Source organism: Antechinus flavipes, chromosome 2 (genome assembly GCF_016432865.1).
Source record: "Antechinus flavipes isolate AdamAnt ecotype Samford, QLD, Australia chromosome 2, AdamAnt_v2, whole genome shotgun sequence".
NCBI lineage: Eukaryota > Metazoa > Chordata > Mammalia > Dasyuromorphia > Dasyuridae > Antechinus > Antechinus flavipes.
The window spans coordinates 289,433,095-289,453,347 of NC_067399.1; the positions used below are offsets into that span (position 1 = coordinate 289,433,095).

At 35.0% G+C, this 20,253-nt stretch overlaps 1 protein-coding gene across 6 annotated transcripts in view; it reads left to right on the forward strand.

The window, feature by feature from the left end:
* The first annotated feature begins 7,137 nt into the window (after positions 1–7,137).
* The window catches only part of NOVA1 (NOVA alternative splicing regulator 1), a 162,340-nt gene continuing 149,224 nt past the window's right edge, over positions 7,138–20,253 (forward strand). For 2 of the 6 annotated variants that reach the window (XM_051977323.1, XM_051977325.1), the window contains exons 1-3: positions 9,168–9,260; positions 14,784–14,899; positions 16,636–16,715. Coding sequence is in view for 3 of the 6 variants with exons in the window: in XM_051977320.1 (XP_051833280.1) it covers positions 7,138–7,273; positions 9,117–9,260 (280 nt within the window). In the remaining 3 variants the exon portion in view is untranslated. Of the gene's footprint in view, positions 7,274–7,298; positions 7,638–9,116; positions 9,261–14,783; positions 14,900–16,635; positions 16,716–20,253 lie in introns of those variants that run through there. The other 4 variants (XM_051977320.1, XM_051977322.1, XM_051977321.1 and 1 more) reach the window with 3 other exon arrangements.

Below are 20,253 nucleotides of genomic sequence, written 5' to 3' on the forward strand. Positions count from 1 at the left end.
TAGCAACTATTTCATTAAATATAGTTGCTTTTATGAATGAAATTGGAGTATAAAATTGAAATTTTGATATCTATAAACTGAGACCAGTATTAAGTTAACTTAGTTGATTTCTGAAACAACATACCTAGATACAAATTAAAACTATGCTACTTTTTAGCGATAAGACCTTGGGCAAGTAATTTCCTCTCTTAGTCTCAAGCTCCTTTTCTGCAAATGAAAAAAAAAAAAAAAGAGAAGGTGTTTGAACTAAGTGCTTTCAAAGTCCCTTTAAGTTCTAAATCCTATGCCCCCAAATTTCCCACTTCCATACCTTTAGTTCTAACATTGCTGTCTAGAATGCCTTTCTTCTTTTTTTTCTCATTCCTCAATCTATGATAATCCTACTAATGCATCTTCCTAAACCCAACCTACATACTAACTTCTACATGAAATTTCCTTAAATCTCCTAATTCATAATGACCTTTTGCAAAGACCTTAGAGAGTGCTTTATTTTCATTGCTATTATAATGTACTATTTTATTTAATAGATATTTGTGGCAAATTATCTTCCTAGTAAGCAGAAAACTTCATAAAAGCAGTGATCCTCTCTTAGCTAAATTTTGTAAATTCCCCAGTGAAAAGCAGTGCTCTACACACATATTGTACTTAATAAATGTTTGCTAAATTTAAATGTTTGTATATATTAACAGGTGATGTGTATGCCAAAAGAGAAAGTGTTTGGGTATGAGGTTTTTTTTTTTAGAAGTTGAGTTAATCACTTTTCTGATGTTGTCACTCCTTAGAATATTATTCTTGATTAATATATCTATTTATAGAACTTGTTATATCTGATTATGATATTATATGTTATCCTTTTTTGGTACATATTTTCCCCCATTTTCTTTGTATTCTTTGAATGAGAAATCAATAGAAATTAATCCGTATATTGATTTCTTATGCCCTGTAACAAAAATGGCTAAAAATGTGTTTGAAGAACAAAATAACAAAACAAGTCAGGTTTTTAAAAATCAATTCCTGGTTACAGCATTCAGAAGTTGAAATATTTAGATTGTAAAATTTCATATCCTTTACTTGTCTTTCTCTGTTTGATGAAATGACTATGGTAGGAAGCCTGGACTTTTAAAATCAATTTGAATCAATTGGGTAAGGTCTATTGGGAAGTCAGCTGAAGTATGGAGATTTCATCAGCAGATTGGTACTGTAAGGAAGGGCTATAAGCCAGGGATTAAATTCTCAAAGACAGGAAGTCAGAGATGTCTGGGAGGATGGACCGATGGCTTGGGATACTCTCTAGAATACAGGACAACTGACTCTGGATGGTCTAGGTTTCAGGAAAAGGAAGTAGGGAATTGGAAAATCAGTGCTTTCTGATTATGAACATAAAGGCAAGAATATGCTATCATCTGGGGGCCCAAAACTTTATATATAATGTATATCAAATGGTCATTCATTTATTCAGTAAGCCAAGCAATAAAATGAAGAAAATTAAACACCTGCCATTAGAATCAGTTGGTATTTTCCAAAGGATAGGTTGAAGAAGTATAATAAAATTGATTCATTCTGCTTTTTTAGTATGAGCTCTGATAAAAGCTTTGGTTGGAGGCAGGCTAAAGCTATTATGAGGATATAGGGAAGCTTTGAGATTATCTATGGATTTTAGTTGTTTGCTTTCTCTTAGCTTATCAGGGATAACTGAGATTATGATTATGAAGCTTTATGATTCTCACATGGAAAGAAAAAAGATATAGAAGATTCTATCTCCACAATATTTCTGACATCCATCCCTTATTCTGCATTCATACAGCCATCACCCTAATTCAGGCACTCAAATTCTGGACAACTATAAGAGGCTTCTAATTGTCCTTCTTGCTTTCAGTCTCTCCCACTTTCCAATGCATTATACTCACAGCTACCAATATAATCTAACTAAATCACAATTCTGACCATGTTATCCTTTTTTTCGTAATCTTAATTGGCTCCATACTATTTTTAGGATAAAATGCAATTTCCCTAGTTATAAACTCTCTCCAGCAAAGCCAGTGCTCAAATACTTATATATCACATCTAGCCCCACCTATCCTTTCACCTTGTTTTTTTTTATACATATTCTCTTTGCTATTGGCAAAGTGAATTACTAGCTATTTCCCAAGCTTCTAATTCTATTTTCCCCTATTCATTACCTTCTCTCTCCTTACCCTTTACCTAAAACACATTCCCTTCTTTTGACTCATCTGCCATTAAGGCTCAGTCCAAGTGCTAATTGCTCTGTGAAGTCTTCCTCGATCTTTTCTGGTAACTCTCTTCTACCTCAAAGTACCTTATCTTTATTTATTGGTATGGATACTGTATCCACCAACAAAATGTTCAGCTCCTTGAAGGTGAGGACTGTTTAGGTTTTTCATTATATTTCCAGAGCTTACAATGGTTCTTTGCTTGTGGAAGGAATTCAATTACTAAATTGAAGAATCTCAAATAAAAGCTTAGAAAAATGAATATTTGTTTCTTTCATATTATTGACATTTTCTCTGATAGTTGGCTATGATTCATTACTTAGTAACTAAATTAGCACTGAAAATAGTTAAAATAGGAGTTCATAGGCCTCAATGGAATCTTAAAATGATGGATAATACTATGAAATTAGCATTGTTAAAATTGTTGGTTCAACTTGTATACATGCTATTAACATTTTCAAAATGAAGGTTATTTAAAAGCTTAACTATTTCTATACTTATAAAAGCTCATTCAGATACTGTATACACAAAACAAATATTTGATTTCAGCCACTGGGGCTACCAGAAATTTTCTTTCTTCAAAAATTTAGTTTTAGTAAATTTCAACCTGTTATCACTGTGAAAATGGTACTACATATATCATATAAAACATTTATTTTGATTATACATAATCAGAGTGATAGAATGGACAGCACTAAAAATAATTTAGTACTATAATTGAAAATACAAAGGAAAAAAAAAAACTTACCAGGGAGAAATTTAAATAAGCTATTATACAATTACAATTCACTGACCAGAGAAGCTAATAGGAGAGACTGAGTCCCCTTTAGAGGCAAGTACTTGGCTGTACAAATGTACTGTAAAGTGCTTGATACACTGTAAGCAGTCTATTAACATTAAGCATGATATCTACATAAAACATCATCTTTTTTGACCCTGGGAGCTTCCTAGAGTGATGGGAAGTATTCTCATAGCTAATCTGAAGAAAGGTCAAATAAACACCTCCATGTCCCAGAGCATCTCCAGTTACTCCCCAAATCACGTAGATACAAGTAATTTTTAATGAAGGTTTCATTTTCAAATAAATTCAGATGTGATATAGACAGTTACCCATCTTGCCTAAATAATCCTCCTACATACTCAGATATCCCATCACACTTGGCTACATTACCATTACTCTGTCACTAACCCCTTAGGGAAGACAATTTTGAGTTATCTTTGACTCATCATTGTCCTTTACTCTGATTATTCAGACTAGTGCCAAATCCTACCCATCAAAAATATTGCTGAGTACTTATTTGTGACATTATACTAAGTATTATACAGAACAATTTAGTTGCAAAGTACTATCTAGAATAATTTAGTATGCAATTGGAGCAGCAAACAGTTGGGAAAGAAGCCCTCTCCAGGGATAGAGAAATAGTTCTTATTTGCCTTTTCTTCTCCATTCCCACTGCTAGTTCTAATCATTTCAGACCTTATCCTTTTTGCTCAATTCCCTGCACTAATCCTTTGGAGATGATGATAGTTTCCTATTACACTACAAAACAAGACCCTAATCTTCACCTTTACCTTCAAAGTTCTGGACCAACAGACCTAAGGTTATCTCACTTCCTATACCTCTTTTCTTTCACCACTATCTCTGGGGCTCTACTAAGTAAAGCCCATCATTCCTATTACCTTTTTACTGCCACCTTCAAGCCTTTCTCTGAATTAAGCCATACCTCAGCCTTGTGATAAGTTATCCATCCATCACTCTTAACAACACCAAAAATTTCATCTTTTTCCTGAAGTCTTTCTGGAATTAACTTCTGTTCATAGAATTTCTTTTCTCTTTCTAGCATTCTCTCGCGGCCCCCCCTCCCCCCCAATATATTCTATTTTAAAAACATTCTTGAAATCTTTTTTTATATCATCTTTATTTCCAGCTAGATCTCCCTCCATTTCCCTATTCAGAGTCATTCCTTATAAGAGAGAATAAAAGGAGTGAAAGAGGGACAGGGAGAGGGGTAGAGGAGGAGAAGGAGAAGGAGGAGGAAGAGGAGGAGAGACAGAGAGAGATATATAAAGAAAGAGGGGGGGGTGGAGGGAAGGAGAGGGAGAGGGAGAGGGAGATAGACCGAGTTCGGCAAAACTAACCAAATGCACCTACTGAGTCTGATGGTTTATGTAGTGCTTTACATCTACAATTCTCCTTTTCTATATGGGAGGGAGATACATTTCCTCATCTCTTCTTCCCCATTAAGTTTGGTCAGAAAATGGCATTTCTGTTGCTTTCTTTGTTCATTTCCTCACTAAATAATTTACTCTAGGCTTGAAAATCATGAAAACATAAGGAAAACTTTAGGATGCTGTTATGTTGAGAATGTGTGATTGTGGGGAGGGGAGGAGGTGGCAATGGGACTAAAACCTACTTAAAAAGACATCTAGGCACAACTAAGCTTTTTCGGTACACAGTGTGGCGCAGGGGTGGGAGGTAAGAGATTTAAGGATTATGCAGTCCATTCCCCTTATTTTACATTTAAAAAGCTAAGCCTCTGGAGAGGAGAAATGACTTGCTCAAGGTCACTCAATTAATGAGGGACAGTCAGGACTATATAAACCCCGATAGTGATGTGTTCATTCAGTCATTCAGCAAACATTTATTTATCTTCTTACGTTCAAGGCACACGGAGAGGAATCATGGTTTAGTGGAATAGAAAACCGGCTTTTGTGAAGACCTCGGACTCAAGTTCTGCTTGTGACACCTACTAGCAAAACATTTAACCTTCCAGTGTCCCAGGCCATTCTGTATATATCTTTTTAAGTTACAGTTGCCGATCTGCATCACTGGAAGGAGTTCCCCACACTGATGAAATCACAGGTCGGGACAAAAAAATCGTGGAAGGCACAATGCTGATCTATTTCAATGTGTTTAAGATGGGTTGTTTGCTCAACGTTTATTAGGTGTTTTTTGTATAAATTCAGCAGTGCTTGAGACTATCAGCACCTTGAGGGGATATCCCTCACCTATGAAAATGGCTTTGCGCATCGCCGGGCGGCGCCGGATCCGAGGAAGGCTTTCTCCTAAAGGTAAGAATGCTTTTCTTGCGTAGCGAATCGCGCCCGGCTGGTTCAGGGATCCGTACATCCAGGCGCTGCTCAATGGGATGCTCGCTAACTCCTCTCCTTTCTATCTTACTGTTGCGTTTCGGGGGTGGGGGGTACTTGTGCTTACTACTGGGTCAAGGCTTTTCCCAATAACTCTTGATGTCCTACAGCCCCGCGATCACCGGTCATCCCAATGCCGTTCCCTACCGCAATCGCGGACTTTGTCCCGGGGCCACAGATGAGATTCAGACCCCCTAAGAACCCAGTCTTTGCCTTTCCCATCCCGCCCCATCGCTACTTCTCGTAATCCTGCGTCGTGATTGGTGAAACGACCGGCGGGCGCTTCTTGACATTCCGTTTCTTATTGGCCACTGCGATTGTCGGTTGGGCAAGCTCTTCCCGCCTCCTTGGCCTAGCACGTTACCTTGACTCCTTAGTTTCTGCGACAAGCTCTCAGCGTTTGGCTGAGCCGTGTTGCTGAGGCCGGGAGACCTTTCACCCTTGCTTCCCCTACCCGCACACCGCCGCCCCCTCCCGCCCCTACACACACACACACACACACACACACACACACACACACACACACACACACACACATACACATACACACACACACACGCACACTCCCTCCTTTCCTCCTCCCTCCCTCCCTCCTTCGGCTGAAGCAGCGGTGGCTGGGAGGAGGCGGCGGCGGCGCTGCTGAGAGGCGCGGACCCAAGCGCGAAGTGTGTGGGAGTCTACGAACTCACCCCCTCTCCGCCCCCCCCTCCTCTGCCATCCCCCTCCCTCCTTCCCTCCCCGCCAGCGGCCCCCCCTCCCCCCCAAGCGGGAGAGAAATAATGAGAGAGTCGGAGCGGCAGCGGCGGCAGCAGCAGCGGCAGCGGCAGCGGCAGCGGCGGCAGCAGCAGCGCCGAGCAGCCCAGGCTCCAACAGAACCGCTCCGGCAGCGGCGGCGGCGGCGGCAGCAGCAGCAGCAGCAATAGCAATAGCAGCAGCAGCCCCGGGAGCGAGGAGCCCAGTGCTAGAGAGAGTCCAGAGAGAGGGGGCACCGAGACAGCGCCAACCCGCTCCATCTCTCTCCCTCTTTCTCCGCCCGCCGGCCGGCTCACTCACTCGCTCTTCCACCAGCCTCTTTTCTCGCCCGCACTCTTCCCACCATCCACCGCCTCCTTTTTTCCCCTCCTCCCTCTCATTCACTCTTTCACTCACTCGCTCCCCTCCTCTTCCCTCCACCCCCCACCATCCCATCTCTCTCCCACTCACTCTTCCCCCTCCACCTCTCTCTCCTCCTCCTGTCTCCCATTCACTCTCTCCTCTCTGTCTCTCTCCTTCCTTCTCCCTTTTCTTCTCCTCTTTTCTATCCTATCTCGATCTCTCCCATCCCATCTCTCCCCCACCCCTCCCTCCCTTCCTCCCTCCCTTCCTTCCTTCCATTCCCCGGGACTGACTCCCTTCTCCTGACTCTGCACTGCAGCTGAGCCCTCCCTTCCCCAGTGAGATTCGACCCGCGTTTCTTTTTTTTCCGAAAGAAATTTCAGTCGAGACAATTGAAGGGAAAGGGGAGGGGAGAGAAAGGAAGGAAGGAAGAAGAAGAAGAAAAAGAAGAAAAGAAAAATCCTGTTCTTAAAAAACAAACAAACAAACCAAACAAAACTCAGTAATTAAAAAAAAAAAAAAAAAACCTAACACCCTCCCCTCTTCCTCCTCCTCCCCCTCTCTCCCGAACGCGGAAAAAAAAGAAAAGAAAAGAAAAGATCAGACAAGCCAGGACAAAAGGGAGAACATTCTCCCCTGAGCAGCAGCGGCAACAGCAAACATGATGGCGGCAGCTCCCATCCAGCAGAATGGGACCCACACTGGGGTTCCCATAGACCTCGACCCGCCGGACTCCCGGAAAAGACCGCTGGAAGCCCCCCCTGAAGCCGGCAGCACCAAGAGGACCAATACGGGCGGTGGGTATCAGCTTCCACCTCCTTCCTTTCCCCATCCCCCCTCCCCCCCCGCTTGCCCGCCCCTTCCCTCTTTCCTCCCTCCTCCTCCTCCCTCCCTCCCTCTCTCCTCCCTCCCTCTCGCTCCCTCTCTCTTCTCTCCAGGCTTGGACACCACCAGCCTCTCTTACCTGGTATCTCTGTCCCACTCGCCTCCCCCTCTTCTCCCCGGAGCCCCCCTTCCTCTACTCTCCCCTTCCCTCCTCCCCTTCCCCAACATTTCCATTTCTATGTTTATCATTCATCAAAATGGCGACCGTTTTCCGAATAGACCCATCTTTCTGTTTAATCTGTAGAGAGGGTAACCCTTTAAATGTCCTATACCTAGGTAAGGGGAGGGGAGCCGGGGCGGGCGAGGGAGGGGGTAGTAGGGTCTGCGAAGGGAGGGATGACATGAACCTTCTGCCTGGGGATCTCCGGATCCAAGATGCGCGCTTGCATGCATCTTTTTTTTTTTTTTTTTTTTTTTTTAACAGTTGGCTCAAATAAATAAATTAATGGCACTTGTGTAAGGGGTTTGTAAAGGACTGGGGAAAAAGAAGACTTAATTTTTTCTTTCTAAATATCTCTTCCCATTGCTTTTCTTTGGGCCACAAGTTGAATGGAAAAAAAAAAAAAGATCACTGCATGCTGCTGCTGCTTGCACTTATCTTGTCAGTGTAAATATCTCATTGATTTGTCTTGGGGGGTGTGTGTAGGATGGGGGAGGGAAGGAGAGTATCTGGTGAGGTGACTTGTTAGTTAACATCCTGCGTTTCCTGAATGATGAGTTATAGCGGGACCAGTATCTCCTCTTCATTTGCGCTGGAGTCATCCTAACAATGCACCGAGTCAGAGGTGAATTTATCTCCAGCATTTGCAAAAGTAAAGGATGGGGTTATTTTTAATGGTACTTCTTCGATATTTGATTTATCCAAAAGGACTTGTTGGACCATATTTTGAACAAAAACATCTGCCAGAAACTAAAGTTTCCCAAGTTGGAGTCATTTTATAAATCACCCAATTTTTCTTCCCCTCTCCTACCCTCCCCTTCATATCTCACCAATTTTTTATAATGGCTTTGTTGGAATAGGAACATTAGATATTGACACTTTTAAGTACTTTAAATAACTGACTCTAAAGCCCTTGATCATTTGGAAGAATTCTTAAAGTCTTTAATTAATGAGATTAAAAGAGATCATAGTTGACAGAAGTACTAAAGGAATAAACTAGGTTACTTAGCTTGCCACCTATATACCACATTGAATGGTTACTTGACTCTTAAGGTTGGAATAAAATCCCTGCAGTTTGGATGGATTGTCTGATAGTATGGTAGTTGTTTTGCACACTTTAAAGTAAAATACTGGCAGTAGTAGCTACTTTTATGTGTTTCTTAGTGATAAATTGCTCATTACTTTCAATAGTGTTATTTATTTTGTATTTTTTTTTCTATAAAGGTTACAGTTTATAACCATGTAAATTCCTTGGAGTTTTGGTATAGTGGTCATTTTATTTTGCCATGGAAACTACAAAATTGGAACAATTCCACATTTGGAATAACAACTGGAATTTAGTCATTTGTTTCTACAGCACTGCAAAATGATGAAATATGTTTAGATTTGCTCACATTCAAACCTAGGAATCCCGTACATTGAGAAATATGTTTTATATACAATAACTTCTTTTGGATTTAACTGGTTGGTTTGATTTATTTTTTCATGTTTTACATAAATGTTTTGTGTAATGATTTAGCTGCTTCTTTTTGAGGGAGAAGATAGAAAGTTACCGAAATTACATTAACCTAGTTATATGTCTTTCCATTTTTCAGAAGACGGCCAGTATTTTCTAAAGGTACTCATACCTAGTTATGCTGCTGGATCTATAATTGGGAAGGGAGGACAGACAATTGTTCAGTTGCAAAAAGAAACTGGAGCCACCATCAAGCTGTCTAAGTCCAAAGATTTTTACCCAGGTAGGTGCAATGATGATGAGCACATTATTTGAATTCCTAAGGAGATAGAAACTAGATATACATGTGTGATGTTCTGCAGCGAGAATTTCCCATATATACTATGGGAGGCTTAAAAACAAATAAGAAATTAACATTGCTTATTGTGTTTTGTCTCTAGAATTGATTTGATATTGCCTGTTGTTAAAGTGAGAGAAAGGGATTTAGACTGAGATCATAACACTATTCTTTTGGGTGTTTTTTTGTTTTGTTTTGTTTGTTTGTTTGTTTTTAAAGACTATTCTTATTAGGGGACAAAATCTAGACTCTAAAGATAGAAATCCTCACAGCTGGCATTAGGAAAGAGGGTACTTCTGAAGTTTTCAGACAGATATCATTGTGATGACAGTTAGACTAGAGTGAATTCAAAAAAGGGGAGGGGGCTTCTTAAAGAATGGGCCATTTACTTCTAAATCCTTTATGTACCTTCTATCTGCTTCATTGCTTTGTTTGCTGGCCCTAGAATGAAGTAGAGGAGGACAAGTGTTGCCTCTTAAAGATGTTTCTTTTATAAAGTGTATTTATCACAATTGTGAAAGGAAAATATTTTATAATGTTATATAAGAAGTATATCTTCAAAATATATATTGTATACCTACTTTACTTGCGTAAAATATTAGTAAATATTGTGATAGAGTAATTACAGTTAGCTAGTAGCTAATATATGGAAGATTTCTTGGAAAAAAAAATATATATATTTTTCTTTTTTCTTTTCCCTGAAAGACTTTTTTTTGGGGGGGCGGGGGGGGAGTGGTGGGGGTTGGGATCATATTTTGTATAGTCCAAAGTGTTAATAATTTGTCTATTGTTTTGGTTATTCAACAATTGGGATTTAATGTAAAATAATTCTTCTGGGTAACACATTCTTGGCTGATGATTTTATTTAGAAATAGCCAACTGGTTGTGGTATCTTTTTCACTCTAGAGGTTGATAATTTGGTGCTAAGGTGACCAATATTGCCGATTTTTTTTTCTGTAGGAAGGCAAAGCTGTTTTGCTTTCGGGGGATCTAGATTCAGTAAGATGACTGAATTCTATATAACAGCAAAGACAGCTGGCATGAGTGTAAGCAGAACGTTTGGAGTATTTCATTTTCATAGCCAATTCTCTTGGTAGACAGAAGTGGATCATTATTCTGGATAAGAAGGTTCAGTTTTGTTAAAATTGCCATTTACTTATGTAAATTGTTTGTTGTATTTTGGGTTAACACATGAAATTTATGAAACAAAAATGTACTATAATATAACTGAAATTATTGTAAAACTTTAGGGCTTAGTAGCATGTAGTTTTGTAGATTCCTTTCCTTGTCTGAAACTTTTCTTTATGCATTAGGAAAGTTTGCTAACATATTCATACTCATACATTTTGAAAGGTATATTATGGTGAAAGAATCAATGTGGAATTTTGAAAACTCTTAGTAGAAATAAAAGCACTCAAAAGAGCTTGATTGCAGAATTAATAACGTAATAGTTCTGGGAAAGGAGCTGCAATGGTAAATTAAATTCACTGTCAATAGATGAAAATGAAATAGCTTCCTTGCATTATACATGAGGTGGTATCAGATGTGCAGGGATGTTACAGAAAATTGGTGTTTATGAAGGATATTCCAAATAGTAAATTAAATGCCTTTTCATTTGAATATAGTTTATTTACAGTGGATTGGAAAGGGTGCACCAAGGATTAGGTCTTTTGTTTAGTACTCTACATAGCTGCATGTGCCTTTTTTTCCCGTTTAAACTGGAATTACCCTTTTTTAATAGTTGTAAGGCAAATTGTTCAGATAGAACAAGAATATCCTTTTAAAAATTAAGATAGAATGGAGTGCATTAAAATTTCTGTTGTACTCTTGTGATGAACAAGATCCAATGTGAGTGAAATGTCAGGATAAAAGAAAGCTTGTACTTTGTCAGTAACAGGTGGAATACCATCTCTAAAGCATATGTATTGTATCAATTTTAAGTATAAAGCTTTATAGCTTATGAGGAACTTTATGCATTTTGTGCTCAAGAATAATTTTAATTAGATTCTTATCATTGTGGCATGGATAGACCTAATAAATATATCTATTTTGTGACATACTTTTGATTGTCTTTTTGTTTGCCTTTGTCCACAAGCCTGTGAAATTTTCAGAAGTCCTGATTATTCAACCAAGCTATCAACTTCTGTGTTTCACCCATTCCTTTTTACTCATATAATATTAGTAATAAGAACTTTGCTCATTTTTCAGACTAGCTAAAACATAAAGCTGTTGATTCCTTCCTCAGAGATGTAAAAAATTACTTATAGGATTATGTAATGATTTGGAAGTCCATTGTGTAATACACACACACACACACACACACATATAAATAAATATATATATGTGTATATGTACATATATATACTTATATTTACTTATATCTACTTATTAATTTATTGTTAGCATGCATATATCTGATGTTTACTGCATCAAGATTTATTTCTGAATCTTACATTAATAGTTTGGAAAAGTTTGACATATTTTGGGAAAAGATTTTTATTTATTATTTAATCTAATAGCAACACATTTCTTATATAAAAATAGGAACAAAATATACCTCTAAATAAATCTTCTTATGTCTATTTTTTGTTTCAGTAAAAGATTAATATTCATCTTAAGGTATAATGTGTTCTTGTCAGTCTTAGAATTTTTTCTACAGATAAATTGATTTATTTATGAAAATACTTACGTCCTATGGAGGTAAATATGAAATGCTAAAAGACAATACAGGATCATTTTTATAAATAATTTCCCACTCCAGAATAATAAAAAGCAAGTGTAAAAAAGTGTCTTGTGTTTGTTTCCCTTTATTTTCTAAGCAATTTCTTTAAACAGTTCTAAAACACTTTCTGAACATTCTTTCACTGAAAGTATGAAACGGAAAATCAAAGAAAGAATATTTTTTCCAAACTGATATGAATTTAAAATGCTAAATCAGACATTACATTGTAAATTGTGTTTTAAGATGCGGATAAGAGAATAAAATGTATATGTCAAGTAAAATAATGTGAAATTGTATGAAATTGTGAATGTGTGTTTTCAAATGTGGCACTTGGGAAATGGTACTACAAGTGGATGTTGTGTTTTGCTTTTCTTCAAGCTGTATTACATACTCACTTTTTATCCAGCTTTTTTCTCTAAATCAGAATGAAACACTTGATTTTAGGGATTGTTTAAAGGGTTTTTTTTTGTTTTTGTTTTTGTTTTTTTGTTTTTTTAATTAAAAGCAGTGCAAATAGATTTCTTCATTACTTCTATATACAGTTATGTCAAAGTGGTTTGTGAAGTAAAAGTCAATTTGTTTTTTGCAAATTATTTGATTTTAGATGAACAATTACCTTCAGTTTTATAATATTTCATGATTTCGTCATTGAGCTCCATGCAGTCTAGAAGAGAGTCTATGTTTAAATTTTTTTACGAATTCACTGCAATCCCCACATCATCAATATTTAGATGAACATCAGGAACCCTTACTGGATAATGTCTGTGAAACATTATATAGAAAATGCTATATAGATTTTAGGGCCTTTGTTTACATGTGTATTATTATTCCTAGTTAATTTTTGTTTGTACACAATACTTCAGACATGTTTCCTACAAATAGGAAGACTTTCTTGAGATCTCATATACCAGTCTCTGAAGATATTGGATAATAATTGTATTGGTTTGGGCAACAATTTAATCTGAATCTATTTTTTGTGGTTTAGAAGTTGAATTGTATAACAAATAAATATTATTTTCAAGTATTATTCATAAGTCATATTTTCAGTTTTTTATTTTTTCGGCCTTAAAATTATTATAACTTTGACTAAATTTATTGATTGCAACTTTTGTCATGACAAAGGTGATATATGTTTTAGTTGATTACAAAGTTGAAAACAAGAATTAGTGAATATTTACTTTTGGTGAATTCAGTATCCAAGTGCTACCCTGCGTAATGAATACTTTTTTGGAGTTGGGGGTAGAGGTGGAAGAAAGGGGAATGGTGGTTAAAGAAAACTTGGTGGACAAGTTTTGTTTTTGATGATTACATGTTGGAAAATAATGCTGGTTTTAGAAATGAAAAGACTACTGTGGCCATGTATGACAAGATTAATTCTTGTTTTTATAATTGCTGAAAGATCCCTGCATTTTACATTTAAAATAAAACAAAAATCTAATAGTACAATTTCAGTATTTTTTATCATTGACTTCCCAAAGTATGTTACAAATGTTTTCTCCTTTTTTTTGGAAAGGCAGAGCAACTTAAAAGCATTGGTTGGGGTTATGTTTTCTCACAAAATCTTTTATATAACTAGAATCGCACTAGTTATGTGATTGTAATTAACACTTAAAAAGCCAGGGGGAAAAACTCTAAAGCCAAACACCACTGATTATAGAGAGTATTTTCAGTAGCACCCCTGTCAGTTACATTGTGATTTAGTTGTTGGGGATGGGAATGAGAGAAGTGGAGAAGCAATTAACTGCTGCTTTTTTTCACTCAAAGAAAAATTAATTATATTAGAATTACTCTTTGAAAAAAGCTTTGCTTTGCATATTTTTGTTCCTCATTTAATACTTAACCTTATTTTGTTACTTCAAGATTTTTAACTATATTAATGTCATAAATGGTATGTCATTACTACAGCTAAAAAATAGCATCTATCAACATTTATTCTAAGAATAATAAGAATTCCTAAATTCATTTTATTAATACAGTGACTGATAATGTAATATGAACATCTCAAAAGGAGATATAATTACAATAAAATAAAATCATAATTTTTGTATTTGCTTTCCTTTTGATTCTTATTGGTATGGCACAATTACTAAATTGAGAGTATATTGCATTAAAAAGTTAATGTCTCCAATATTCATGATAGCAGCATTTCAGATATTTTTTGTGGCAAATAAATATTGTCAGTGGTTTTTAAAATTGCTATTTGAAGCCTTGTGGAATTCTGAACACTTTAATTTGTAAAATTTAATGAGCCTATTACCAGGAAACATTCTACACAACACATATTCATTTTGAAAAGAATTTAAGAAAGGACTCGTAAAGAGTAATATGAAAATACTTTAGGTATTCTGCATGAAATACGTTAGATAAAAAGAGCTATGCTTTGTGAAATATGTTAGGGACTGTATAGTGTCATTAAAAATACAACAAAAAAAACCATATAGACAGATACTTCCCATTGTAGGATTAAAGAAAGGGACATTTTAAACATATTACAGAATATAACCCTCTTAAGTTCAGTCCCTGGTTTAAAAAAAAAAAAAAGATTTCTTCATAAAGGGTGCAAAAGTATTTTTCTCTACAAATACTGATATATTATTAGTCTTTCTTATTTTATTTTTCCTATCTAGTATAGTTATGCTGGTAAAAGCACAACTTTTATGAGTTATTGCAGCTTTTAGAAATAGCACTGGGGGATGGGGTGGGAGGTTTGTGCCTGATTGCCATCTCATTTCCATCTTTGGATACAGCTCTAGCATAAAGTTAAACAACATCTGCAGAGATCTGACTGACAAACATCTCTCTGGGACTCATCATTGCAGCCTGCAGCAGGTGCACTCAGCTATGCAGCCCTTCTCAAAAAGAGGTTAGTTTGTTCTAACATTTATCAGTAGACCAGTGGGAACAAGTGACTTTGTAGAAGAGGGGTGGTTGTCACTCGTCCAGTGCTGAAATACTACAGGTAATTGGGCTGGACTGGTGAGAACTGTGGCAGCGTGCTTCTCACATTGCACTGCAGCTGCTCTGAAGCTTAATTAATCTGACCCTCAGAGGCCGCAGCGTCATAGTATCAAACTCTACACACCCGAAATGGAGAGGACATCTTTTCCAATTCTTTTTGATGCTGATATTAGTAAAGTTTATCTCTCTTGGTCTAGTTTTTTAAAAATATAGAATTGACATATCTATATAATTGTCTCTAAAGGGACAATTTCTTTTAAAATCTACCTCCTAAAGGGAGGAGTTTTTTGAAAAAAACTAAAAAAGAGTCTTATGAGGGGGAAATAAAAACAAAATATTGTAAATGATAGAAACCATTGAACTAAACTTTTAAATAAAGGCAGGGAGAATTTAGTTAGTAGGGAAAATAATCTAAAAACAACAAATTTTAGTAGGAGAACCATTCATCTGAAAATGATCCTATTTTGCTATCACTGAACCACTGTGATGCTTTTTGATTGACATGATTTATCAGAGCACTAAATTTGCTAGGTGTCTTGTGTTCCTGCACATGTGACAGTAGAAGTATATAAAAGGTATTGGGAAGTACTTTTAAACTTCATTTTTGAGCACAGTTTTGTTTAACAAGTAAAACTAAAATTTAATTGTCCATTTTTTTTGAAAGTCTAGGAAACAATTATTCTCTCAGATTAGTTTGGGCTTTGTTTTTTTGTTTTTTGTTTTTTTTAAATCTATTCAAAGTACTTTGTTTTGTAGTTTTTGTTTTATTTTGTTAAGCCATATTTGTGTGGCTATACTAAATTTCATTAGGAAAATTTCAGTTATGATTTCACATCTTGATATAGGCCTCGTGTCAGTGGACATTAATTTCCTTTATAATTCATAAAGTAAATACAAATTTCATACTAGATTTGAGATGATGGTCATCTTATTTTTAGATAATTGAGTTTTACTGTTGATGCTTTTAAATTTTGATAACATTACTAATTGGATACTGCATCATCAGTTTTTGAAGTATTAATCAAAGTATTATCCTAAATTTGTAGATTTTTTTTTTAGAATGAGTCCTAGCACCACATTTTTTCCCTGAAGTTTTTATTAGCATTACATCTAATAAGGAAAATTTAATTTGGAAGAAAGTATTTTAATTAGTTTCATAAAGTAATATACTTTGTCTCTTGTAGAGAATAAAGGAGCGTCATGAAACTAAACAGCTCTGGTCAGGAAATGTATTAAAAGTTAGTGTCTCATCTTTTAAGTCTTCAAAATATTTATTATATTCTTCAGTTGAATTTTAATGATACTTAGTTGCTAATTCTACTTAGGGTTGAAATTAACAATTCAGCCTTTCTCTAAGGATTTCTTCTCACTTAAGAATCTGTCAATCATTTAAAATTGGCACTCAGAAATTTCTCATTGGTTGCCTGTGATCTTTAAATGTTGGTATTCCATGAATACAATGAATAAGCCTATTAAAGGACAAAAGGGCCACTTAATAGAAATACTCTGACACAGACTTTGAGAGATTTTTAATATTTAGTTTTTAAACAACTGTGTGGATACCCTTTCCTATGATAGATTCTAGTTGTGAGAACACACGAAATCTGCGCTCCATCATTGATCTTTTACTGCTTCCTGCAGGGCCTGTCATGGCATCGTTGACAGGATCAGATGAAAATTGAAATCAGTATCTTGAGTTTTTTAAGAACAAAATGACACAGGTAAGATTACCGTGGTATGACAAATTCTTGATGATCTAATTTTATTCTTACCAGTTTCATTATTGGTAAATTAAGGTTTTAGTGGTTTTCTTTTTTATTTCATGACACACTGATCTCTCTTACTGGTGTGCAGTGTATTAGCAATCTCCAACATTTTTATTTCTTGTAATTCATATAATCGAGTAGCATTATACACTTCTTTTAAGATTTCAAATACGTGAAGGCTTTAGGGATAAACTACCTCTCTGATTTCAGTAACTTTCATCGAAGAGTATCAAGTTGATTACATATTCGAGTGCTATTATACCATAATGCTTACCACAGAATGAAAAAGCCATACTCATTAATATAATAATCCCAAATCAACTTTCAAGTTTTAAAATTTATTCTTAAGTACTTATATACTGATCCTCTACCAAGTCCTTTTTTTTTTTTTTTTAAATCTGGCCTTGATTTCATTGATACTGCCCTTCAAAAACATGAAGAAAAGTGAGATACCATTTTCTAAAATGTTGAGGATGTCGAGCTGTGGAACATAAATTGAAAAAAAATTAAACTTTGTAACCATTCTTTATAATGAGTTAGATCTTTATTTTGGCAACTCAAAAGAAGTTCTTTGGTTTGTCTAAAAGGTTAAGACATCACTATTTAATGGGCGTTTTGCATACCTGTGTTAATGACAAATTTTAGTAATATGCATTGTAGGTATTCAAAGTAAAGTGACATAATATCCCTATACCTATCCCTTGTTTCAGCAGTAAGGCAAATCATATAATCTCAACTCTGATTGTTTTGGAGGAAGGTTAAGTTAATACAGCCTTCTGGATTTAGATTTGCCAGCAGACACTTATTCCAGATATTTTAGGAGGTAGTTTGTTGGTATTGTTTCTTTAGAGATTGAATATATTGTTAGTGTCAACTTTATTATGTAAATTGGCTAGTTATAAAATTTTTGGATATTTCTTTAATGATGCTATCAGTTGATTGTGTAAGTTGAGGTGAAACTAATCAGCAGCTCATTTAAGGAAGGTTTATATAAAATACTTAAGGGAATATTAGTTGAATTATTGGATTATTTTAGACTGGCTAATTGTTATTTAAATAAATTTGATTAGTATAGGACATTTATATTTCCGTTACCTTTGTACTTGATCTTTGATTTTGTAGTTGTTGGGGTTTTTTCCTGGCATTTATTTGAATCTGGTTTCCTGTTTTGTTCAGTGCTTTGCTATTTTCATATTAATTTTCATTTCTCGAATAGCTTCATTTTAAGTTTCTTGAAAATTTGCATATTTAGGAGTAGTCTAGATTCAGGTGAGTGTGTATGTGTTTTATGAGATTTGATACATTTCAGGAAATGGATTCAAACTTGAAACTTCACTTAAACTGTGAAGGTTTCTAATTAAATTATTCTAACTCCAGGTGTGATTCATTATTTATATAATTTTGTAAGCATTCTGTGATTAATTTTTTTGTAGGCTATTTAGTACATAATAAATAACATAGAACCATTAATGATAAATTTAGAACTGGAAAGATCCTTTATGATCAATTAATGAAACCTGCTTATATAACAGGAGAAAACTGAGGCACAGAGAAGGAAAAGTGACTTTTTCTGGATTACTGATTCTAAGGTAATGTTTATCTAATAAATGATTATTTTATGAGCTAATAGCTGTATGGCTATCTGGAATCAAAAAACCAGGGAACTGAAGAAATTTGTGTCTTAATATTTAGTTTATCTTAAATAATTTTAAATATTTGATTCTGGAGATATATTTAAAAGTCAGTTACCAGAGAGTTGTTTTTATAATATTCTTTGTGGTACACTTGTATCTTTGAACTTTATTGAAACATTATTGTTTCACAAGTATTTAATGACACCTCTGTCATGACACCTCTGTGTCATTAAATTGCATTCCCTGTGAGGCCATTTGGTAATCATAACTTGTAATATAGTTCTGCATGATTTTTTAAACAATATATGTTTCTGAAAAGTTGAATGAAAGTTGAATTTTCATAATTTGAGTCATATGTTCTCATTAAATTCTTTTAAGTTCAAAATTGTTTTATATATATTAGTTGGCAATACCTCAGTGTTTTAAAATTTTCTGCCATTTTGCCTTTGAAGCAATTAATAATCTATAAATATTTATTAGAGTACCTTTCTGTTGAAAGCATTTGATCATTTCATAAGAATCACACAATTTATAGTTGGAAAAGAGATTATGAGTAACCTAATTCAGCACTTGGTCGTATGAGCAAACTGAGGTCCAGAAAAGGTCTTTTGAATGTAGCATTGAGGAAAATTAAGTATTAAGTTAACCACAATACAGATTTCAATATGTTTAAGTCATTTTGTATTATGAATATAGAACAATAAAATACTAGAAACTTAGTTACTTTCTTACTCTTTCCTCTACATCCTCCCCCTTTTAATAATCCCTTGAACTAAGTTTCTTCATGTATAATACTGTTTTGTTTACTAAGACAAAGGCAAAGAAGATATTTGAAAAATAACTATTTTATCATTTAGCTTGAAATATTGAAGGACAAAAGACAGGGTTATAGTTAGGTAATAACTTGTAGCGAAAATAGACCTGATATTGCCTAGCTGAAATATGTTTAGTTATTTGCTCCCTTTCTATGTTTGTGGTGATTCAAAAATAAAGCTGTGCCTTTGGTGATTTGATTTCTATTTATCTGATATATTTTCCAAGTCTTTCATGGATTTGCTTTGCTTTTTTCGCTTCCCTCCATCTTGTTTTTCTTTTTTGTGAATAGAAATGAAATATTAGAATTCAAAAAAAATTCAGAATTGACATATCTGAATGGATTTCTCAAGTATTCTCTATTGAATATTTTGTTTTTGTCATTTTTGTTATTTTATTTGTGATACTTTAATAAATATTGTGCATATGACCAAGGGTTTATGATCTTATATTTGAGAAGACTAGTTATTAAAAGACACATCGATAATCTCAAGCATATACAATTTAAATCAGATGCCTTATCTAAAACAATTAATAATTGTTTTTAAAAGCTTTAGTAATTATTTTAATATGTGATTTGTTTTGTTGAAAATTACCATTTTCAGGCTAATTAGCACAGCTAACCTTTTTTTTTTTTTCACTCCTGTGATAACAAGTTTAAGGACTATTTAATGTCTCATATAATTGTGAAATTTGATGTCAAATTCTTTAAAAAAAATTTTTTTTTGCAGCATCCTTACTGATTTGATGTTTTCTTTTACCAGTTACTTATTTGAAGATAGACGTGAATAGTGTGTTTATTAAAATCAGTGTTTAAAAAAAGCCATAGTGTATATTCATCATTTGTTTTCTAATAAAGCAAAAGGTGTAATTTTCATGTATGTTTCACTTTAACTCAGGTAAAATTGAAACGTGGATCTAAGTTGAAGACACCATATTTTTGACCAACTGTTTTGATTAGGGAAGATGGAAAGATCACTGGGTGGGATTAATAAACAAGTGAGCAAAGTATGGAGTAAAGATGGGGGATTGTGGAAAAGAATTAA